At 46.8% G+C, this 25,014-nt stretch overlaps 1 protein-coding gene across 4 annotated transcripts in view; it reads left to right on the forward strand.

Moving 5' to 3' along the window:
• The window catches only part of RASGEF1B (RasGEF domain family member 1B), a 527,684-nt gene that overhangs the window by 478,112 nt on the left and 24,558 nt on the right, over positions 1 to 25,014 (forward strand). The window contains exons 1-3 of one of the 4 annotated variants that reach the window (XM_047798227.1): positions 10,547 to 10,691; positions 17,747 to 18,251; positions 23,236 to 23,418. In XM_047798227.1, coding sequence (XP_047654183.1) covers positions 23,242 to 23,418 — 177 coding nt within the window. In that variant the 5' untranslated portion in view covers positions 10,547 to 10,691; positions 17,747 to 18,251; positions 23,236 to 23,241. Of the gene's footprint in view, positions 1 to 9,271; positions 9,292 to 10,546; positions 10,692 to 17,746; positions 18,252 to 23,235; positions 23,419 to 25,014 lie in introns of those variants that run through there. The other 3 variants (XM_047798224.1, XM_047798226.1, XM_047798223.1) reach the window with 3 other exon arrangements.

Genomic DNA, 25,014 nt, shown 5'->3' on the forward strand with positions numbered 1-25,014 from the left:
CATCATGATCCCTCTAATAAAATAGACATTGAACTCCAGGGAAAGGATATGCCATTACCTATAACCACAACCAGGTCAGTAGAGTTGGGTCAAGTCCGTCACCCCTGGGCGCCTCAAGCCTCTGAGGCGTCCCACTGGAACGCCGAAAAACTGACAAGTAGAAATGGCCTTAATGTGAAGCAGCACATCCGCTGGCTAGAAAACACCTCTGACATCGCATCTCCAGCCCCCACTGTACAGTTGAGGAACGTGAGCATCGGAGGCGTCAGCTGCTCCAGCAGAGACCGAGTCCCGTAGGCTCCTTGTTATTTTGTCCTGCACGGACCAGGGTCCCCTTTGAAATTGTGGTCCCTGCTCTTGCTCTAGAGGTGAGAAAATGAGCCTCTTCCGTTGTTTGCGCTCAACTGGCTGTCCTGTTTCGCATTTTCTTCGGCGTTTTATATGCTCTGGAACAAGTTCTGTCAGCTTTTTTTCAAAGGCATTTGAATATCCTGGCTGGTGCTCCCTAAAATAACTGTCTGACAGGTTCAGACCCCACCTTTTCCTCAAAGCATGGGCTGATTACTCCAAGATTTAGAGTAAAAAACTTCACCACTATGTAAGTTGCAGATAAGAAATAATGAAAGAAAGAAAGCAAAAGAAAAGAAAGAAAGTCTAGGATTTTCTGTTATGGCTCAACAGATTAGTGTCCATGAGGACTGGGGTTCAATCCCTGGCCCCACTCAGTGGGTTAAGGATCCGGTGTTGCGTGAGCTCTGGTGTAGCTCGAAAATGTCCCTTGGATCCCGTGTCGCTGTGGCTGTTGCGTAGGCCCCAGCTGTAGCTTCGATTCGACCCCTAGCCTGGGAACTTCCATATGACACAGGTGCAGCTGTAAAAAGAAAAAAAGAAGAAGAAGAAAGTCTAAAAACTCCTGTAAAAGTTTATGAAGCCTAATAGAGTCACCTTACTTATCAAGCCAGATATTCCTGGAGTTTATGTCACTGTGATATACTTTATTTTTTATTTTTGTCTTTTTGTCTCTTTAGGGCCGCACCTGCGGCATATGGAGGTTCCCAGGCTAGGGGTCTAATCGGAGCTACAGCTGCTGGCCCACACCACAGCCACAGCAATGCCAGATCCGAGCCGCATCTGTGACCTACACCACAGCTCACGGCAACGCCAGATGCTTAACCCACTGAGCAAGGCCAGGGATCGAACCCACAACCTCATTGTTCCTAGTCAGATTCGTTAACCACTGCGCCACGATGGGAAGTCCCATTGTGATATAATTTAAAGGCTTGATTCTGGCAATACATATCAGTTTTTTCCTCACCAACATAAAGACACAGACCAAAATCCACATTTTTATGTTGTATGTTCTGAATTAAAAAATGACAACTGTCTGCCATTAGCCTTAATGCAGAGGAAGGGTTAACCAAAATCGCATCTATTTAGAGATGTTTTCAAAACAGTATGTCCTAGTTCAACTATTTCTGGAGAAAAAGTAGAGCTTGTTATTATTTTGAAAGTTAGAAAGTTTGGGCTCACAACTGCCTTTTCTAACAGCTGGTGTTTAACTTTTAACTTAGGAAGGCAGGGCATTTCAAAAAGAGTTGTTATAGTTCTTAACGACAACAGCAACAAAAGCAACAGAACTTAAGACAGTTGTTTGATTTATCTGAGGAACTTTATCCAGACTAAGGCATTTTAGTTGACCCTCTGTTAGGAATTTCTTGCTGTGAGAGATGTTGAATTCTTACTCCACAGAGCAGCCCTGCTCCCTCGGAACTCTTTTTTCCTTACGTGCTTTTGCTTAGGAGATCATTTCTCTGAAATCCTTGAGCAGTATCATCTGGGCCATAAAATTCCTATTTCTTCCAACTCTTTCTCGACTACGTAGAGGTTTGCAGAGAGCCACAGCACGTCCTTCCATCCCATTTGCACACCCAAACCCATCTCCAAACGTACACCGTGACCCTTTCAACAGACCAGAGAAGAATGGACCATTCCACTACGAGGGGGACGAGTCCATTTTTCCAACCTCCGCCTTCCTTTGGTTCTTGCCCACTCTTCAGAGACAGCTAAGGGAGGAACGTGTGTGGGTGGCTGTGGATTCTAAAATTATCCCTAGTTAATTCCAAGCCCTGCACACAGTAGTCATGTGCTAGGGGTGTTAGTCTGTGGGTGATTCGACTTGAAAGCAAGTTTCCCTCAAAGTCAAAGCTCCTTTGTGTGTTTACTCACAATACACATCACAGTCTGAGAGAATAGACACACAATCACATCAAAAACCCAGAGGAGGCTAATTTTGATAAATGTTGTGAGATGCTTAACACTTTTAACACATTTTGCACATATTATAATTCTGAGTAGGGACCAAATCAAATTCTCTGGACTTTTGATTAACAGTTGTATTTTATTTTTTTTAAAAAATTTTGTTATGGTTGATTTACAATGTTGTCAATTTTTGCTGTACAGCAAAGTGACCCAATCACACACATATATACATTCTTTCTCTCCCATTACCTTATCATCCGTCATGCTCCATCACGAGTGACTGGATGGAGTTCCCTGTGCTGTACAGCAGGATATCATTGCTTATCCGCTCCAGAGGCAGCAGTTTACATCTACTAACCCCAAACTCCTGGTCCATCCACTCCCTCCCCCTCCCTCTCCCCCTTGGCAACCACAAGTTTGTCCTCCATGTCCTTGAGTTTGGTTTTTTTTTTTTTCCTGTAGAAAGGTTCGTTTGTGCCATATTTTGGATTCCAGATATAAGTGATCTCATATTGTATTTGTCTTTCTCTTTCTGACTTACTTCACTTAGTATGAGAGTCTCTAGTTCCATCCATGTTGCTGCAAATGACATTATTTTGTTCTTTTTTATGGCTGAGTAGTATTCCATTGTGTATATGTACCACATCTTCTTAATCCATTCATCTATCAAAGGACATGTAGGTTGTTTCCATGTCTTGGCTATAAATGTGATCACTCAATGAGTAGAAAATGGTACAAGGATCACTTTACCAGTATATTTTGCCTTAACACATAAACTTTATATATAAAAGTTTAAGGTTATGTGGGAGTTTCCATTGTGGCTCAGTGGATTATGAACCCAACTATTATTCATGAGGATTCGAGTTCAATCCCTAGCCTCTCCCAGTGGGTTAAGGATCCTGTGTTGCTGTCTAAGTTGCAGACGCAGCTCGGATCCCATGTTGCTGTGGCAGTGGCTGTGGCTGTGGCTGGCATCTGAAGCTCTTATTTGACCCCTAACCTGGGAACTTGCATAGGCTACTGCAGCCCTAAAAAGAAAAAAAGAAGTTTAAGGTTATGTAAACATCCAATTTTGATCATAAAAATCTTTTGGGTTTTTTGGGAGAAAATTACAAAATAAAGTATTAGCACCTGTGTACCTACCAACCGCAAATGATAATAGTGAACATTTTGTCACGTCTGCTTTGTGTCTTTCTGTATGAAAGAAATCAAACACTGCACATGAAGTTGGAGTCCCCCGTGTCTCCCATCCCTGGTTCCTCCCCCACCCCTTCCCAAGGCTGGTCATGCTAATTCACTAGTGAAATAGTTAAACTGCATGATCTGCTCCATTTGTTTCGGTGCAGAAAAATATACTTAGCATTATGTTTTTCCACAGCAGTATGTATGTATTTATTTATTTTGCTATTTCTTTGGGCCGCTCCCGTGGCATATGGAGGTTCCCAGGCTAGGGGTTGAATCGGAGCTGTAGCCACCGGCCTACGCCAGAGCCACAGCAACGCGGGATCCGAGCCGCGTCTGCAACCTACACCACAGCTCACAGCAACGCCGGATCGTCAACCCTCTGAGCAAGGCCAGGGACCGAACCCGCAACCTCATGGTTCCTAGTCGGATTCGTTAACCACTGCGCCACGACGGGAACTCCTCCACAGCAGTATTTAAATACAGTGTACAGAAGTGCTGATTTTGCTATGAAAATGGTGAAAATCCATGAGACAAAATGAACGTTTGGACATTTTACAGAAGTAAACGTCGCAGAATTATCTAGAATTCTCAACAATGCTGTAGTATTCATGAGATTATATAGTCTTATGAAAATCAATTATTTTATTCTATTAGCAGAAAATACCTTAGGGATATGTTTTCATGATGACACCAGCAAATGCTTATTATAGAAGTACTTTTTTGCTTTTTACACTTGCACCTGCAGCATACAGAAGTTCCCAGGCTATGGATTAAACAGAAGCTGTAGTTGCGCCTATGCCACAGCCACACCAACACCAGATCCAAAACGCATCTGCAACCTATGCTGCAGTTTGTGGCAACACCGGATCCTTAACCCACTCAGCGAAGCCAAGGAGCCTCACAGAGACAACATCAGGTCTTTAACAGGCTGAGCCACAACAGGAACTTCTAGAGAAGCTTTTTGGTCAACATAATTTCGTTCTTTTCTTTTTTTTTTTCTTTTTAGGGCCATACCTGCGGCATATGGAAGTTCCCAGGCTAGGGGTCGAATCGAGCTGTAGCTGCTGGCCTGCACCACAACCACAGCAACGCCAGATCCGAGCTACATCTGCCACCTACACCACAGCTCACAGCAATGCTGGATCCTTAACCTGAGCAAGGCCAGGGATCAAACCTGAATCTTCAAGGATCCTACCATGGGTTCATTACCGCCGAGTCACAGCAGAACTCCCGATCAACGTAATTTCTTGAATATATTTTATGAAGTCTGATTAGTAGTCTAGACTTTGCTTACTTTAATGATAAAGCAATCAAGAGTTTGCTATTTTGGTATTTTGCATAATGGTATTAACAATATTTAGAGAATTCTAATAAAATATATTAACAACATCTAAAGAATTCTCTTGTATCACTTCATCAAGAAATATCTAGTAGGGAATATTTGTCATCTGTATTTGAAAACAAATCATACTTCTATAATGTCAAAGTAGCTCATAAACTTCAGGCCCTGTAGGAATAATTAGGATGTAAAACCATGTAGTTTTTGAAATCTTGAGCTTATCATCCAGGCTTTTTGACTTGTGTAATTTTGCTGTTATCTTGCTGGGTGGCCTTGGAGAGATCATTTCATTTCTCTAGGATTCAGTTTCCTCACCGCAGAAATGCCTGGGCTGGTGGCATTGAGGTCAGGGAAGGTGAAAAGAGATGGGTGTTACTATTTCGCCCGGTTCTAAAATGCTTCGTTTCTATTATTCATTTTCTGCCTTCATACTCATGTTCTAGGACATCGGTTAATAATTAGTCAAAAGTGAGGGTGCTCTTCTAGCAAAATAATCAGACTTAACACTGAAGACTGTAAGAACTCAGAACAGAAAAATCTTTTCTGAATTCACATTGTAAGAGCAAGTTATTCACGAGAAACCAGACGCAAACTTCTAGAAAGGGGAAATTAGAACAAGAGAAATATATGGAGATTTGCTATTCACTCTAAAGATTTTACAGGATGAGGAATATTACCTAAACAAACTTAAACATAATTGAATTTCGACTCGAAAGCGTGATGTGTCATATCACAATAATGTAGGTTTATGGTTATGAAATAGTTCTTGGTCCATCAAGAAAGAATAAGTCACTGTGCATTACGTAATCCAGGATTACGAGACTCTCCCATGAGCTTCCGATCAGGCCAAGGCCGTAATAGTCCTCAATGGCAGGACCCCTCCTGAGGACAGCATAAAAAATTACTTCGTGAGAGTTACTAAGAAGAAGCAAGTGAGCAAAATAACGAGGCCTGTCAAGGAACAGTAATACATTTGCCATTCCACAGTTTGCGTCTAGTGCAAATGAAAACAGGGCAACTCTCTACACCTTCTTAGGGGGCTTGGAAAACTACGTATCTGCTGTGGCATCGGCCATGCAGTTGTTCCATTCTCTTGCACAACCTGAAGGTCTGGCAGGCAAAACGCAGTGGTGAAAGAGGAGCACCCTGAAGTGTGGAAGAGACGCCCCTGAAGCTGTCTTTTCTGGCCAATTCCCTTCTGTTTGGTAGCACCTTCCTAGCCATTCCTCAATGAATGGCTCTCTGTTCAGGCTTTGTGGTTCCAGGAAAGGAAGATACATGCCTCTGTAATGACCAAGTTCGCCCTGAGCGACCCTTACAGACCCAACATGGTCCTACACGAGATGACGGATGTGAAGGAAGGTTGCGAATGAGAACGGTGGCTCTAGGAATTATTACTGAAGGTTGCATTCCAAGGCTAACTGCCTCTCCCTAGCCACGCCTCTGTGACACTTGCTTCTCCTTTATGAAAGGGGAAGAATCGCTCTTTTCTCCCTCTACCTTGAAATCTAGTCTCTGTGCAGTTGCAAGTACTTCCCTCCCCTCCTTTACATAAAATAAATACTTTGGTATCTATGGAGTACTCAGGTATTACAGGGCCTTGGTTATGTCTTACTTGTGTAAAAAAATATATTTTTGCGTGTTCCAGAGAAGCTGTGGTTGGTCTGGAGATGCTTAAAGGACAAGTCATCCAACCACAAAGTTACATTAACATACCTTGCTTGGAAACTGTTAAATGATCACCTCAAAATTGCATCTGGTCATTCTTCACGTTTTTGCTTTCTGAGATTCTTGTATCTTTTATCAAAATACACAAGAGGCAATGTACATAATGCTTATTAAAAAATGGGTTTCTAGTCCTTAGCTTTGAAAGTGAGAAGACTGAGGGGATGGTCCAGATTGGCTGTTGACAAGCAGTGTGACCACTGGCCCTTCTTTTCTGCCACTTTTATCCAGACTGCTAAGCTTCCGTGGCCTTGGACTGTTCCTCTCTAGACGGCAGAGGGACACTAAGCCGCTGAATGAAAGAGAATACGTGAAGGGTTTGGGAAAGTTACTTGCCCATTTCCCAAGGCCCTTTAAGGTCCAGAGAGAGGGAACTCAATCACAGAAAGGGCTGCCGTGCCACCTGGAGCATCATTAACGTCGTTCTTACACGGAAGCTGTGGCCCCTTCCTCTACACTCTTCCCCCTTTGGTCCTTTCTGGTGCTCTAGAGACACATTCCTCCTTGATAAGACGAGGTTTAAATCTTTGGAGGCACTTAGGCTTTATGAGATTTTCATTTAAAGTTCAAGTGTTTTAAGACAATCATAAGCCACAAAAATGATACTACACTTGTGTCTGAGAAAAATAATAAACATCGCTTTGCAATGAAAAGAACCAGCCTCTGGTTTAATTTAAATACACAGGAGTTCCTGTTGTGGTCCAGCAGTAACAAATCCGATAAGTATCCTGTGGTGTAGGCTGGCAGCTACAGCTCTGATTCAGCCCCTAGCCTGGGAATTTCCCTATGCTGCAGGTTCAGCCCTAAGAAGACCAAAAAAAAAGTCTTAATTTAAATACATCAGATCTACTGGTTTTAACAGCAATATCTTGGACAAATAAAATGACTCGGATTAGTGGTAGAGGATTTTTTTTTTCAGACATTATTTCACTAATCTCCCAGTAGGTAATTAAATCCATTTTGTAGAGTGGGAACACGAGAAACGAGAACATTGGAATGAGAGAGACATGGGTTTAATTCGTGGCTTCTTGAGGCGCTTGGCCTGGGCAGTTATTTACCTTCCTAAGCTTCATTCCCTTATCTCCAAAATGGAGAAAATAGTACCTGTGTCTCAGAGTTTGGGCGAGGAGAAAAGATACTGTGCGTGCAAACCACGGTGAAATACTCCACAGCGAGTAAACACCGTGAGGGAACACCGTGAGCACGTGTCAAGATGGACAGGTGATCAAAATCAAGTCGGAGAGAAAGAGTGAGAAGAGCATGAGAGCCGCTGCGCAGTACCATCCAGGCGAGCATACTCGAGTGGTACTCACACAAACAGTACCGTCCTCGGGTATGAAAGGCAGATGGAAAAAAATCACACTGAGCACCGCGCGAAGGGAGAAGTGCTTTTGGAGCTTTAAAAGTGGGATCTGAGATGGGAAATGAAGGAGACTAAAATAAAAGGAGGAATGTTGGACCACTCATGATGGTTGTTCTCATTTTGTGCACCTGAAGGCCGGGAGGGAAAGAGAAAAAAAAAAAGAGTGTCGAGCACAGAGCCCGCTGCCCCGCAGAAGCGCAATACAAGTGGTTAGTGAGGCCCTTCTCAACGAGGGGTTATTTGCATCCATTCGACTGGTGCTATTGAGCCCACCAACATTTACAGCGACCAGAGGTGAGCAGATAGAGTCAAAAGACCCAAAAGAAACGATGACAACTAGAGAATGGAAACTGTGTTTGTTTGTAAGAGAGACTACTATCCAATCCTAAGAGCTATTCTTTATTGAGGGCTTACCATGTGCTGAGCATTAGTGAATGAATGAATGAATGAATGAATGAATGAATTCAACCAGCTATATTTATTGAGTGCTTATAATGGGTGAGCACTGTTCTAAACATCGAAATAGAGCAGAAAGACACAACTACAATGACCTCAAAACCCAGCTCTGGAGGAGCTTATATTCTAGTGAAGGGGGGAGGCCATGATAAGTGCAACACACAGCATGTTGATGGCGGGACGTCCTATGGAGGAAATAGCAACATGGGGAAGGAAGAGATGAGGGGAGGTGACTGCCTTTTAATTGGGAGGTTAGGGAAGACTGCTCTGAAAGGCATTGTTCCAAACTCTTTTTGTGTATTATTTCTTTTAATCTTTGGTGAAGAATTGCTTTCATAAACCACGATTGCTATTTTTCAGATGAGTAAACTGGGGCCCAGAATCCACCCTTGGCTTTTCTAAGGTTTGAGCGCTGATGTAACGATGCAGAGACAGGATTAGGGCCGGGACCACCTAACTCTGGACTCTCTCCTGATGTATTATCTCATACAGGGAACTGGAGGGGGTCTTGGGGATCAGCCAGAATGGGGAGCAGGGTGTGGTTTGGTAAAGTATTGAATCAATGGTATCATAGTATCCTCTTTATATTTTTGAGAAATTAAAATAACCATCTTTTGTTTTAGTAGGGGGGAAAATACTGTAGGATGTAATGCTGGCAAAATCTTCTGGGCTGATGGGTGTATCCAGAAGTTACCAAGGGTATGTCAAATATTTCCATTAAGAAATTGTGATTTAGTCCGACTCCTTTAATTTATTGCGACAGGTCATAAATGACTTGCCCAACCTCATGTGGCTTCCTTGTTGCAGAACCACGATGGAAAACTGAGCTTGAAAGACTAACCAACCAGCACAACCACACCAGCTGAGCAGGGCCACCCAAGCCTCGGTGCTTTATATTGAATAGCTGGCGGCGACAAGCTCTCCTGGCCTTATGGATCCTTTTACAAACGGCAGAGAAGCTCAGGTAGATGGGAGTGGATGACTGAGTCAGGGGAGACCTGTTTGCAGAAGAGAAGGAGGGAGTATAATCAGAGAAAGAGAAGTGAGAGGGGGTGTGCCTGTGCAGAAAAGGAGGGGCGGAATCAGCTCAGAATAGGCGCGGTGAACCTCGAGGTGGCTGCTACCATCCCAGAAAGGAGGCGGGAGGGAGGGAAGATGGAGCAGGACAAAAAGGGGGCCTCTCTCTCAGCCATCCTAATGGTAGGCCTTCCTATAGGACAGGTGTGAATAGTGTTGTTTTACACATGGGGAAACAAACGCAGAAAAGCGGCTTTACTTATCCAAGGTCACCTAGTGGGCAACAGTCTCCTGATGTTTAGATTGTATTCTTTCCCTGCATCTCTTCCTTCCCTTGTTTGCTTCCATCGTTTCTTCTCTCCAGCCTTTTTTTTTTTTTTTTTAATTCGTACAAGGTGAAGTACTGGAGTTTCTATCTTTTTTCTAAAACAGTTATCAAGTATCCAATGCTAAAGTATATGGTTACCATGACAGCGCAGCCTTTACGGAGGCCGGACCTCCCGCTTTGCCTCCAGAATCGTATTTCACAGCACAGGTTCCCTCTTCCTTCTTCTTCCTTTTTTTTTGGTGGAACTTTTAACAGCCGCAGTTTGACATTTTGTTTAGGTGACTGTTCGCTTAACGCTTGTCCTCCTCTAGACTGCACGCTTCCTAATGGCAGGATCCAGCCTCCTTTTGCCCGGAGTGTGCCCCCAGCGTTTGTCACAATGCCTAGCACGCAGGCTTTCTGTAAACATTTGCTGGGCCAATGTTCTTGTGGTTTCTCTCAGCTCTCCTCTGAAAATTCCACGGACAGTAACCTCTAGCTCATAATTATGTTAATAGATACTGTATAACAAGTCGGGCCGGTATGTACAGGCAGCACACAGGTAAATGAACACACACGGGTACACACATGACTGCACAAACAGCCTCGGGCACCTGCGCTCAAGAGGAGACGCACGCGGTCTCAGCGAGCCGAACCCGCGCTGGTAAACCCCGCTGCGCCCGGCTCCGCGGGCCTCCGCAGTGTAGGAGGGCACCGGGCAACCGCGCCTCCAGAGTCGGGGGCCCCCGGGACCCGTGGGCTGGTGCCCGGCGCCGGGGGCGGTGGCGGAGTGGGCGGTGAGCTGCTCCGTGATTGGCCCGTGCGGCCGCTCGGGGCGGGGCCGGCGGCGGGGGGCGGGCCCTCGGGCGGAGGGGTGTGCGCGGCGGCCGCGGCCGGAGTTTCAGTATAAACAAGGGATCCGACTGGTTGGACGGATTTTTCTTTTCCTTCTTCCCGCGCGCTTTCGCTCCCAGTCCTTTGGTTGCGTTGTGGGCGCGCGGCACACAGCCGGGAGGCCGAGGACCCGGGGCCGTCTGCAGGTGGGTTGTTCTCTGGTCAACAATTCTCCCGGGAGAAACGGGAGCCCGGCGGCGGGAACGCGCGACCCTGCCGCGCGCTGCGCTCTCCCAAGCGTCCCCGGAGCTGCGCGCGGAGCCGCCCGGCTCTCTCCCTGCGCCCCGGCTGCCAGTGCGCCGGGAGGCGGCGGGAGAGCCCGGGCCAGTGGGCGCTGCCGGCTCAAAGCGCCTGGTAAAAGCTGGAGACCGGGAGAGTCCCCTTGCCTGGCCGCCGAGGATGTCTGGGGCCGCCCCGGCAGCGGACTGGGTGCCAACAGGTGCGGGACCCAGCCGTTGGGTCGCGGGCGGGGACAGGCTTGGGATGTGCCTCGCTTCTCTCGCCCTGATCCCGAAGCCAAGCCTCTGTTTCGAGATCTTGCCACGATTTTCGAGGATTTGTCTGAGTTGTAGTTGCGTTCATCCTTTTTTCATCCTGTCTCCCCTTCCTTGTGCACTGCGAGGCTGTTTCCTTCTGCTGCTTGGCCAGTTTTCGGGTGCGGGTGGGTGGGTGGAGGGAACTGTTTATTTTTGGTGTCGGAGCCTTAGGATCTTAAGGTCTGCTTCTTTGGGCGGAGACAGGGGAACAGAAGTCATTTACTTGCCCCTGACGAGGTGATATTCTTTCAGCGGGCAAACTTGGGGTACAACGTGTCGCCTTTCTCTTGCCTGAGCTCAGGTTTGTCGCCTCGGATCACCTGGTCGGGCGATAATAAAGTGAACAGGAGCTACCTGGGAGCCTCGCGGGCTGCCCGCAGGAGAGAGGCTCCTCCTTCTGGGGAAACGGTGGCAAGAACTTCAGGGCTGTGCGAGAGAAATGGGAGGGACAGGCCTGTACGTGCGTCTGTCCGTCTGCGTACGGCTGTTGTGTGCATTCCTACTTCACCCCAACCCGATCCGCGTAGTTCAGGCGAGAGTACCGTAGCTAATGAGCCCTCTGACAGCGCCGAGGGTGGCACAAGCGTCGTAAACAGCAGGAGGGTCTCTGGGGAGCGACCCTGTCTAAGGACTGTGGACGTCTCTGTCTGCGCTGATGAATCCGGTGGGTATGGTGTGTGCAGATGCATATGCACACGAGTGTGTCTATGTGTGTTTGGGCGAACGCGTCTCCAAGGAGTCCTTCGTCAGCAGCGCCATGTGACGCCGGTCAGGCACTGCTTGTGTGCGTAGATCTATATTTAGCCCCGGATGATCTTTCTCGGCCGTGGGAGGTCTCTGAACCGAGTGCAGAAAGAGGAAGAGTTCAGGGACCAGGGTTTTGCACTCCTGAATGATGTCTGGTACAGTCAGACTCAGATGGGGTGAATAATTCTTCTTTCCTCTCAAAGCAGGAGCGGGAGCTGGGCATGTGATGGCTGGACCTTAATTTGAAACATAGGCGGTGGTGAGAAACCTGTGCCTGTGCCAAGAACCGGGGAGGTGGCAGTTAACCAGAGTGTGCGCCTGATTGGAGATTTGGGTAGAAAACACCTAGTCAGGGAGGTTCAGAGCAAATCTTTTTTTTTTGTCTTTTTTTTTGTCTTTTTTTGTTGTTGTTGTTGTTGCTATTTCTTGGGCCGCTTCCGCGGCATATGGAGGTTCCCAGGCTAGTGGTTGAATCGGAGCTGTAGCCACCGGCCCACGCCAGAGCCACAGCAACGCGGGATCCGAGCCGCGTCTGCAACCTACACCACAGCTCATGGCAACGCCGGATCGTGAACCCACTGAGCAAGGGCAGGGATCGAACCCGCAACCTCATGGTTCCTAGTCGGATTCATTAACCACTGCGCCACGACGGGAACTCCCACAGCAAATCTTAAATTGAGTCTAAAAGGAAATAAAAATAGAAATGCTTGGCTGTTGAGATTTTCCTAACAGATCAAGAGCGTGGCAGGTCCCCTCGTTAATGGTTATTTTGTTTCCGGCATGACAGTGGTTGACCCAAGGAGGACCTTGGGCGCTTTTGACCGAAGTTGGGCTTCACACGTCCTAAGCCTCTGTTACGCCTTTCAAGCAGATTTTCTGACCGAGTGGAGACCATCAGCTGCAGATCAGCAAGTTGGTCCCGCCTTTGTTTTCCTAGAGATGGCAACATTTCGGGCTCCTGAGCCTCCTACTCACTTTCCAGTGATCTAATGAAGTGTTAGGTTCTTAGAATTTATTTCTCCCCTGGTGCATTTTCAGTCTTGCTCCATTTTATATGCTCCGCTAGACAATTAATCTGATAACCTGGGATCATACTGTCTTTTGGAATAGAAAATCACCCTAAAGCATTTATATTTATTGTCTTTTTAAAGTGGAGTTTATCCTGAGGTATGTGTTAAATATTACTATTATCATAATAGTACATATATTATCACTAACACTGCATTCTTACACTCTAAAATTAACTATTGGCTAAGAAACTACAATAGACCAAAAAATAAATTGATTGAATACACCTATCTAGAAAAAAAGAAGGTAGGAAAATTGGAGACGGGCCCCCAGGTGACTAATATGGCTGTTGGGAAGGTGCCTGACGTGGCGGCATTGGCTTCAGCTCCAAAGGTGAGACCTGGAACAACTGGACCTTGGAGGAGCATTCGGGTGACCCCGAAGAGAGTATCTGTTTGGACAGGGGATTGGGAAATGAGGGTACTCCCCCTTCCTTGGGAGAAGAATCTGGAATCCCTGAAGCCACAAATAATAAATGGAAAAGCTATTAGAACATTTTGTGAGGTCTTCAAGAGACAAATTGTACTGCTGAAGGTACTGCCTAAGATTGATGGGATTTTTGTCTTTAGTGGTTGAATTCAAGTGTTGCCTCCCCTTCAGTTGTCCTTTCTGGTTTTCCGATTAAATCCATAAACATTAGAGTTGTGCAACCCTTGGTTATCCTAGAATGACAGATGCTGGCTAGGGCTCTGGGCAGATTTCTGCCTTGGGAATAGAAAGACTAGGGTTCGGGCCAATCTGGAGCCCGAAAAAGTCACTTACTCTTTCCCAGCACCTGCAGTGTTTGGAAAATTGAGGAGGTGTTGAACTTGATGATTTATGGGTCTCTTTTAGCTCCCCGTTGACTGATTTTGCTGCGCTGTCGCTTCATTCGTTTGCACCCTTTCTCAGCAGCGGAGGAATGAAGGCTGCAGTAAGCACCTCACCTGGATGTTCCCCTGCTTTCTGGGTGTGTTGAAATGAGGAGAGGAGAGTGAAATTTCTTTTCATTCATGAAAATCATGCAGACAGAGCTTTAGTATTTGCTTGAACTGCTTTTCACTTTTGCTTTTTTTCCTACCAATTACTTTAAAAAGCTAAGAAGGTTGAATCAGGGAAAGATGTTTGGACCTGCTAAGTCAGTGTGACTCTTTCATCATTTTTCAACCAGTCTTTTGGCCAACCGTTTCTTCTTAGGTTTGTGTACTCTTTCGTTGCAGAATAGGTCTCTGTCTGCCAATCATTCAGTGGATTCAGAGTTTATTAGGAGGCCCCGGTATGAATATCCATTTAATACAGGGAATGTACGAATTAGTCTCGTAAGAAAGGAGAGCGCCTTAGAGAGCACTGATAGCCTTCTGTTCACCTAAAGGGGAAGAATAGAAGGGGAGGGGTGAGCGTAATCTTTCAAGAACTTGCAGCCCAAAGCTAAAATTATCCCAGTGGCGTGTTCCGTAATAAAATGTAAATCGAAAACGCTGCTTGTTTACTGAATGTCCTCGCTAAGTACCAGGCCGTTTTCCTGCTGAGGTAAAGGATGCTCTGGATATTCTATAATTTGGCTTGAGATCCAGCATGCATCAGTGATGCTTCAACTACTGATATCTGTGCTGTTCCGTACTGTAGCCAATGCTGTTCCGTAAATAGCCATATGGGGATATATGAACTTAAGTTTAATTAAATTAAACGGAAATTCGTGCTTGCCATGTTTGAAGTGGCTGTTGTATTGGACAGCACAGAAAAGGGACCTTTCCGACATCCCAGAAAGTTCCTTTTGACAGCACGTGATTAGATAGTGATGATTTTGATTATTCTGAAGGTCACGTTTATTTCTCTGGGAAAATGACATAATTATCATAGATGGGGCACCTAACTCTTAAGGAAATAAGACTGACTGGCTTTATATGTTTTCAGCTGTGTGCATCATGAGCAATACCATTTTCCAAAGTTCAGTAATAGGCCATTGTCACAAACACCAACTTCTCAAAAAATTCTCCCCCAGAGCTCTGATTGTTCTCATCTTACTTTTCTAAACCAGCACCTAGTGTTCCTGCTAGACAGGGCCGACCGTTTCAAAGACAAGGCATGTGGCGCCATCTACTGTTAGGTCCGGGAACTGCATGGAAGCTGTAGCTAAAACATTGCATGAAGAATAAGCAATGTGTTCTGTGATCACTTCCCACAATAAAAAAAAAAAAAAAAATTTATCTGATAGAAAAGCCTTAAGGGATTCTCCAGGCCCATTTAGAGTTTCCACGTACTGAGTTGTCATTTTTTATTTTAATGAACTTCTGATAAGATATTCCCAAAACAAAAGATGACAGATTTTGGCTTTGTTTTTCTCCCAGGGAAACCCAATGTGGTAACTATTTGAGTCAGAATCCCCTCCCTCCATTAATTAGGAATGAGTAAGAATTGTTTTAAGTAGCATCTAGAACAAACCAAGCAAAATGCAAATTCATTTTTATACGGAAGCCTATAACAAAGCAGGAAGTGCCACCAGTTCATCAGTGTGGAGAGAAATAGGATCTTTTTTTCTTCAAAAATGCTGATTATTTCCCCTTGACTGTGAAATCCACTAAGCATCTGGGGCTCCCTTCCAAAGAATGTGCTTATCTAGGAGTGACTTACTTCTCGTTCCCATGCCAAAGGGGTGAGTTGATTCTGAGTTGTCTACTCTGTATTGTTTGTAATCCCAACAGAATAGCTCTTTTTCTAGGAGCTTAGCAGAGGTGGAGCCTGTCTAGTTTCCAGAGATGCTGCGAGACAGAAAGGCGAAGATGGTCCTCGAGGTTTTCCAGCTCAAAGCAAGCGTGTTGTAGATGCTGTCGGAACCCCAACTTTGACTTTTCCCTGGCCCAGATCCGTACTTAGAGAAGCATCTGGGCGCTCACACCGAGTCCTGGTGCTCCGAGACCCAGCAGCGCTGAAAGGAGGCTGAAGGCACGCGAGATCCCAGCCGCAGGAAGGCTGACATCGGTGACACCTTCTCATGGCCACGTCCAGAACCTCAGATGCAAGCCAGGAGGAGGCCAAGGGCAAAGTCCTTTGGAAGCTAGCTAGGAAATCGGGGGCCACTCACTCCCAGATATTAAATTAAGCCTCTCCTCACTAAACAAATATGCTTTCAAAGTTCAGCTGTGATAAGGAAGCCCCACCTCAGTGGGGTTTCATGCCTTTTTTTGCAACCGGGACGCACGCCCAGCCTTTGAACAGAGTCAGAAGGATAGTGATCCATGTACAGGCATCGGGTAGATGAAGTCTTTCACCGAGGGACCCTGTGATGAAACAAGGACTGAAATAACTTCTTTTTTCGACTCTGTACCTTTACGCTCTCGTTCTCCTGAGTGTAAAGAAAATGCTGACTTGCCGTTCTGGTAGAGATTTACCAAGCAGCCGTTGACGAATGGCTTTTGGTTTGGTCCCCACACCCATCTTTTCCTGGCCCTCTTTGCCTGAAACCACCTTCGCCTGATGCACCTGCCTCGTCGTAAATAACATCGTGCAGAAGCGGTGGCTCATTCAAACCCAGTCTGCTGCTTAGAAAAAGGCAGCTTTTCATCTGGTGCGTTAGTTGGGTTGAGACCATTAGGCATGCCTTTCAAATCTCTTCTTCCCCTTAAATCACCCAGAGCTGGCTTCCTTGGCTGCTGGATCGATGGCAGAGGCTGAACTTTTCAGGGTCCTTGGAAGGACAGGATCTATATCTTTGTGACTGAATTCGCTGCCCCTGGAAGATAGCTTGTCTGTCAACCAGCTTTTCAGCTTTTACCAAATTAATTTTCAGAAAGAACATTCATCTTGTATACCTGGAATGGCTATCTTTTACTTCCCCTCGGGAGGTGTTCCAGAAGAACCTATAATCTGTATGCGAATGTTGGCAGCTCAGAGCTTTCTTTTAGCCTGGTTCCCTGTTTGAAAACCCCAAATCCTTTCCCCATCATCTCATGGCCTGCTCCCCATCCCAAAGTGCTTCCTCAATCTGGGGGGAAAAGGCCTCGTTCGGTATCTCTACCCAAAGCAGAAGAAATGTCTTTTGAATTCTCTTTAACGCCCTTGGGTGGGCAGGGCTCGACAGTGCCCGTGTTGCAGGATGTCTCAGGAGCCAGTCTTGAATGTGTTATTTCAAGGTTCCCGTGAGAAGCATCACATTCTCCTTTTTGAGGACATAGATACTCTCTGGGTTCTATACAGGCCAGCCCTGTGCCTCCGACTCGGCTCTGAACTCTCCGAAAGTCTGTGCAAACTCGTTGGTATGTTTCTCTGGGGGCCGTGTGTGGAGGAGGTTGTCATCGCCCTAAAAAATTAAGAGTCGCTGGGCAACCAATATTTTCTGAGTTCCCGGAACTGGCTCAGCAATGCAACTTTGCAAGGTGAGAATTGCTCGTGTGATCCACCTGTCCAATGCCTTTTTCTTCTTGGTAGTGATTTTTTTTTTTTTTTTTTAGGGCCCACCTGAGGCATGTGGAAGTTCCCGGGCTAGAGGTCGAATCAGAGCTGCAGCTGTCGGCCTACACCACAGCCACAGCAACACCAGATCCAAGATGTGTCTGCAACCTACACTGCAGCTCACAGCAAGGCCAGATCCTTACCCCATTGAGTGAGGCCAGGGATCGAACTTGCATCCTCATGGATACTAGTCAGGTTCATTTCTGCAGAGCCACAAGGGGAACTCCCTTCTTGGTAGCGATTTGAATCAAGGCAGCAGCTTTTTCAAGTATCTCATAGAAATCTCACCTTTTCCAAAGGAGTAAAGTACTTTGAAGTTTGACTTAACAGCCAGTCCATGCCAGTACGTGACTTAACGTTGTCACGCATCCTAATTTGGGGGAAAACGTTTTTTTTTTCCTAAAGCAGAGTTTTGGTTGCAGGTACATGGGGTTGGACAAATCTGCGCCAAAGAGGCCGTGGCAGGCATGGGCGATGCTAGTTCTGCGATTATGCTGGAAAAGGTAGAGAAGCGTGTACCCTGAGAGAGTTGACAACCCGGTGGGCAGAAAACAGCAATCACGAGAGCTGTGAAGAGAAGGTTTTGCTGCAGCTGAGAAGAACTCGGAACGGGACTGGGATTCAAAAAGAGGAAATGGAAGCTCGGGATAGGAGCTGCCTCACACCCACCCTTCTTCCCTGGGGAAGAGTCAGCAAATGATTCCTGGAGGATTAACTCTATTAAGAGCCCTGGACTAAGTGCTTCTCTGGAGTCAATGTCCAGTGCTTAGTGTACCAATTTGTCTTCTTAAACAAGAACCAAGCCAATGTTGAGGTTTCTGAGCCTCATTTTTTAGTTCCAGAATTGAAGCATGTAAAACTAAAGTCCTGGGTCTCAAATTTGAGTAACACCGAACAAACAGTAGTTCTTGATGGGACTCCTAAGAGGTAAGATACTTGAGAGAAAAAAAAAAATCTGCTGTGTTTATCTCCTTAAGTACTTAAAAATACGCTTCACAGACAGTACTTTCTGGACCGTTCTGCTGACCTTTCCCCTTGTTTATCAAATGCCTCTTTTACGCAAGGCAGTGGAGCTTTCCAGAAAGTGGTTAGATTGGCCACTTGCTTGAGACTGTCCAGAAGTTAGTTGTGGATACTGTGGTCCAGGGTCTTTCTTTTGGTCATTTGTCTCATCACATTTTTTTACCAGAACTCTATAACATATACATAAGCAAATATTACTGTATTTCATCGACTCTTAAGATGTTACCCATTGTGGATGCGTTTTTATTTCATACATTGCTTAAAAAAAAAAAAGACTGTTAGCATGAAAAATATTTTCTTATCACTCAACTATTTACATGCATCCCAATTTCAAAGATACTAAAATAGAAAGAGTGTATGTTAGAGTCTCTGAAATCTCTGTCTGGACAGGACAGTGCTTTAATTGCAACGGTCAGTAGCTGACATACTTTGTTGAGAGTTCCTTTTTGATAAGAGGCATTAGTAGCAGTCATACGTCTTTGGAGTGAGGATTTACGTAAAATATGTACAACATATCAGTTATTCCAAGAGCCTACAATTTGGGACAGACCGCCAGGCTTTTCACTTCATGCTTAAACACCAGAAGTTCCAAGCAGACCATTTGCAGTTTGCCATGACGCGGCGAGATAAATTTTGAACCTGGCACCTGAAGACCCAGTTTGAAACCCTGCCCTGTTGTTTTCTTTCTCTGACATGTAACCCCAGCTGGGTTATTAAGTTTTTCTGAACCTCAGCTTAGGCAGTCAAAACACAGTGAGGCTTGCTGCCAAGCAGGGTCCATCCAGTATCCGGAAAGGCATTTGTAAGCAGTCGGCCTCAGGCCTTGTGCATGTAGGCGTTGCTCTGGGGAGCGCCCTTGAGAAGGGCTTCAGAGAAGCTGGGGGTGGGGCATCGTGGAGACCTTTTCCAGCAAGTGCTGGCTTGCAGAGTAGAAGGACGTACTCTCCGAGGGGGAAGGCTGGAGGAGCTGAAAGTACATGGCAGGGTGGGAAAATGGGTCCACTGCGCCTGAGTAAGGGGCTGGGGTCCCTCGGAGCGACTTAAATCTCAGCAGTTGGCTGCTGCCGTCAGCAAGTTCCGCAGCCAAGGTGGTTGGTGATTAAGTCAATCAGCTGATGCACGGAACTTGGGACTCATTGGAAGGCAGGAAGCAACGTGCGACTTCGTCTCTTCTTGAATTTGACGTTTCAGTATAATACACTAAAACCGCCATTAACTTATCTCGGCTTGGTGTCAGTTGCAATTTGGCAGCATTTTCTTTGGGTGCCTGGCTGGAGGGTTTTTTGTTGTTTGTTTTTAGGCCCGCACCGGCGGCGGCGGCGTATGAAGGTGCCCAGGCTAGGGGTCCAGTCGGAGCTGCAGCTGCTGGTCTCCACCACAGCCACAGCCACGCCAGATCCGAGCCGCGTCTGTGACCTACACGGCAGCTTGCAGCAAGGCCAGAGCCTCAACCCACTGAGCGAGGCCAGGGATCAAACCTGCATCCTCGTGGACACTATGTGAAGTTCTTAACCTGCTGAGCCACATTCCAGGCTTTTCGGCCTCTGTGTGTTGATCTTGTCTCCCTCCTGTGACACATTTCCAAGGAACAATCCAAAAGCCTTCGGCCATTGCTCTAAAAAGGCTCTAACTTTGCTAGAAGGAAAATTGGTAGTTTTGTTATCACTAGACTTTGGGGTGGAATGAGCATAGCTGGAAATGATTTCCCAAATGAAAAACGTACCTGGGGGCGAGAGCAGGGTAAGTGATTTTCTGGAGTTTTCACAGCTCTTGAGTCCCAGATTAGGGCTTCATTACATCTGGGTTCTCATTCAGTTCTGAGTCCTTATCCATTTTAGGGGAATAAATAATTAAGAAGGACGAATACTGGGGGCTTCCCACTGTGGCTTGGCAGGTTACGAATCCAACTAGTATCCATGAGGATGAGGGTTTGATCCCTGGCCTGGCTCAGTGGGTTAAGGATCTGGCCTTACTGTGGCTGAGGTGTAGGCCTGCAGCTGCAGTTTCCTTAGCCTGGGAACCTCCTTATATCATGGGCGTGGCCCTAGAAAGGAAAAAAAAAAAAGAAAAAGTGCAAATACTTGGTGGCCTCTGGTGCTGACCCTTTGAAAGAGAACTCTCATTGACCTGTGACTGTTTTGTGGGTTAGTGCTGCCTCTCCGTCCGTAGAATGAAGCTCCTTCTGCAAGATTCAGGGAAGTTCCACTGGGCTTACTGGTGCTGTAGCCTCATGGCTGTGTGGTCCCAGCCCGGTCACTTCACCTCACTGCCCAAGGGATCAGTTCACACGCTGATGGACAGAGCAGAGTGGACCCGATTGCCCTGGCACTGGGGCCTTGGCTGCTCCTGGGACTGTTTCCCAGTCACTGATAATCCCTTAGGACCCGTTCCTCACCCAGTTTCAGTCTTGGAATCCTTCCTGCTCAGCCCCAGCCTTTGGGCAACCATCGTGGATCGATTGCAGGTAGAAAGTGAAATGAATCCATTTTCCATCATGGACCAAAACTTTTCACATTTTCTGATTTTCTAAAATTCCCAAATCCTGGCCTACCATCTCCCCAAAGCACTTTCTAAGGATGATTTGAGTAGCAGTGAGTCAATGGAGAAATCAAGGAAAATTCATGGTTTTGGCAGGGGGAAGAAAACCCAACTCCAATGGCATGATGGCGTTAGTACCACTTGTTACCCTGGGTCCCAAGGATACTGTGTGGTTTTAACTGTCTAAAGCTTTTTAAAGCCAGAGGCAGGTAACCACATCCAGACAGGAGGTTCCTTCGAGGCTGCAGGAAGTAACTCTGAGGTGTTTCTTATCTCAGGCCCCAGCGTCCCAGTTGAAGGACATTTGGGGTTTCTCGGGGGGGGGGGGGGGGGGAGCCGGGTAGACAGACTCCTGTTTTCCTTCCCACCAAGCACAGTCCATGTGCAAATATCACTCACAGAAAACTGGCCACTTGAAGAGAAACCCGCTGTGTCCGTTGCCGTGTAAAATGTTAACGTCAAGTCACTTTTACGTGACCGCGAGTCTTACATCTAAGGGAGTGTTTGTATCCCCGTTTACATCCCACGGTTCCCGATCCTTTGCCCATTGTGAGCCGTCCTGTCCAAGCAAGAGAGTCGCAGGACTGACCTGGGTAGCGACCAGGCTCCCTGGGGTGCTTCTCAGTCACTTTCTTCCCATCTGTGGCTGTTTTTTTTTTTTTTTTTGTCTTTTTGTCTTTTGTTGTTGTTGTTGCTGTTGCTATTTCTTGGGCCGCTCCCGCAGCATATGGAGGTTCCCAGGCTAGGGGTCGAATCAGAGCCGTAGCCACCAGCCTATGCCAGAACCACAGCAACGCGGGATCCGAGCCGCGTCTGCAACCTACACCACAGCTCACGGCAACGCCGGATCCTTAACCCACTGAGCAAGGCCAGGGACCGAACCCGCAACCTCATGGTTCCTAGTCGGACTCGTTAACCACTGCGCCATGAGGGGAACTCCTATTTTTTTTTTTTTTAATTGAAGTATAGTTGATTTATCGTGTTGTTTCAGGTGTACAGCAAAGTGATTCGGTTGTGTAGACGTATGTATCTCGTCTTTTTCAGGTTATTTTCCTTTAGAGTTTGTTAAAAGATGCCGAACACAGTTCCCTGGGCGGACAGCAGGTCCTCATTGTGTGTCTCTTTTATGTGTAGTCGTGTGTGTGCCTCTTCCTCCCAAAGGCCTCACTGATCTACCTCCCTTTCCCCTTTGGTGACCATTAAGGGTTTTTGCTCTGGCTCCCAGGAGCAGGAGCTGCAACAGATGGGCTTGGAGTGACGGATGTGCCGGCTCAGACAGGCCCCATGCAGCTCCCCCATTCGGATGCAGATCTCTTTGCAGCATCTTGAAAAGAGGGACTAGCCGGGTTGTGTCTCCCTGCAGCCTCCACACGCCCTGTCCCTGTCAGTCCAAGGCCTGGAGCTGGGCTTCCCCTCACTGTTCGCCTCTGAAACCCTCAGTCTCTGCAGCTCCTGAAAGCTCCCACTGTCCAGACGTGCTGCCAGAAACCGAGAGTCTGTTCTTGGGACCGGGAGCGCCGTCCCCAGGAATCCACTGTCCTTAACTCCGTCCGGTGTCCCGTACTGAGCACCCTCTCACAGGGGCTTTGTGCGCTGCAGAGAGCACGGATAGAGAGGATGCAGGGCTCAATGCTTGCTCAGCCCGCGTGCTGACTGAGAACTGAGGCTTTATGGAGCCCTGCACCCAAAAGAATTTGACACCAAGGGGTGAAAATGAATGGCATCCCATCTTCCAGTGACAGCTGGGGATTCAGCATGAAAGCGCTTGATATACACATGCATCTATAAACACACTTGCTCTATACATTTATGTCCACTTTGATTTTAGGCCTCTTTCCAAGTTTCTTTTTTTTCCACCTTCCGTTTCGGTTGCCTCCTAGCGTGCCCAGCGCTAGTCCGACAGTCTTACGTGTTATGTGATTCTTCCCGACCGACTTCGAAGGCCTCCATGTTGCCACCTTAGGATAACATCTGACTCAGCGGGATAAAGCAATTTAAAGCTGAGTCTCCATCCAGCCCCCCACCCCCACCTCTAGCTGAATATGTGAAGAGTGAAATCGCAACCCGGCCGCGGGAGCCTTGACGTTACGTGCACACACGGGACCCTGTGAGCGCCACGTGTTTCATGGTATTGGATTGGATGGCCTTGAGCATCCAAAATGTGCAAACCTGTGGGACTCAGAGAGCAGTCTGCTTCGTGATGGGCCTGAGAGGGTAGCAGAGCCCACCTTAGTCTTAAAATTGCCTTTTTCGTCATGACCGTGAAAGCGTGATGCCTGTCAGTGCTTTTACACTTGGTTTTGGATCGCATGTGACTGACGCCGTGTTTTTCCTTTTCTGTTCCTTTTAGGAAAGCATGCCTCAGACTCCTCCCTTTTCAGCAATGTTTGACAGCAGTGGTTACAACCGAAACCTCTATCAGTCTGCGGAGGACAGCTGTGGAGGGTTGTATTACCATGACAACAACCTCCTCTCTGGGTCTCTGGAGGCGCTCATCCAGCACCTGGTACCTAGCGTGGACTACTATCCAGACGTAGGTATCCCTGTGCCTCTGAGACGCGTCCTTGGTCCTTGGTCCTTGCTATCCAGCAGAAAGTTCGGTAGAGTAGACAGGGACCCTGGATGCTGCAGAATTATATCTGGGCTGCTAAGAATTTTTCTAATAAGAAATTACATGTTGATTATGGCGTGTTTTGAGATACAATTGAGCCCAGATATATACATCTGTGTCATAGGTGTTGGTTGGTTTGTTTGTTTCAGGGTTATGTTCACATCGTAGGCAGTCAGACACCATCTAACTGAAATAGCTGTAAGCTTTGGTTCACGCCTGTACCCTGGTCCTTAAATAGAAATGCTCCCCGAATGTTTAGTGCCTTTTGGGGTTCCCAGACCATCACCATGCTGAGAAAAGTAAAGCTGCACAGGGAAACTTCGTAGGAAAGAGAACAAGAGTTATATTCAAGATGCAGTCCTATTCTGGACAGGGCATCAGATAACGTGCCTGCTTCTGTTTTACTGGGATAGCTGACGTTTGTATGGCTCATACTTTGTAAGCTGGGAAGTTGGTTTGCATTGTCTCAGTCTGTAGAGCAGTTTCCAAGAGGCGAGAAAGAAGAAACTCAGCGTTCAGAATGCTGAGGAGTAGGCACGGGGTCTCCGTTCCAGCATCAGCAGTCGCACCCGGGTTTTCTGTTTCCGGGTCAAGTGATGCTTCTTCCCCCTTCCCCTGTGGAGTGGCTGCCAATGGCTAGTTGTGGATAAAGAGTTCATGAAACTATCCCAACACTGGATTCCTGGGGGTTTTTATGAGTGTAATGATGGCCTGTGTGGGAAGGAGAGACTGCACTCGCCCCCGTAGTTCACCACAATGCTTCTCCCTGAGTTATCTCTCTCTGTGTGATTTGTTACATAGCCTTTTCAAATATGCTGCCGCACAGGGAAAACTTGTAATCAAAAGTCAAAGGCATCCCTTGTTCGGCGCTCTAAGTGTTTACGAGCTACAAAAGGCGCCTAAGGCAGAGGAAAACCCATGGAATTTTTTTTTATTGGGCGTCTGAAACTCTTATACCAAGTAAGCACTACTTCAGAACTGACTTGGGAGATGGTGTGTGGTTAAAGAAAAGGGTAACGTGTGATGTGTTTTATCACATTGCTCAGCCGTTGAGCAAGTGAACAGATTACTTGAAAGCCTGCCTTTGAAAGTTCTGACACCAGCACACAAATGCTCCAGTGTGTCGGGCTGGACCCACTGGAGAATTTCTGAGCTGATGTGGGCTGGGTGGTTTTTTGGTTTCCATTGGGTTCCCATAATATTTGGACACAGCCAGATTCCGTCCAAGGTGGTATAAATTCGATTTCTCTCTCGGGACTGAACGGCATTCTTCTTTACTAGACTCGGTTATCTGCTCTGGTATCCTGGTTCCCAGAGGCTGGATGTAAACATGTGCTGGGAATAACTTAGTCCCTAAACTTACCCTGTACTTGTGTTATTGTTAGTATCGTTTAAGGGTGAAGATGCAGCAGAAGGTAAAGGAGAGGGTGGGGGAGGGCTGGGTGGGGCGTTTGACATGAGCAGGTGCAAACGATGAAATATAAGATGGATGAACAACCAGGTCCTCCTGTACAGCAC

Source organism: Phacochoerus africanus, chromosome 10 (assembly GCF_016906955.1).
Source record: "Phacochoerus africanus isolate WHEZ1 chromosome 10, ROS_Pafr_v1, whole genome shotgun sequence".
Classification (NCBI taxonomy): Eukaryota; Metazoa; Chordata; class Mammalia; order Artiodactyla; family Suidae; genus Phacochoerus; species Phacochoerus africanus.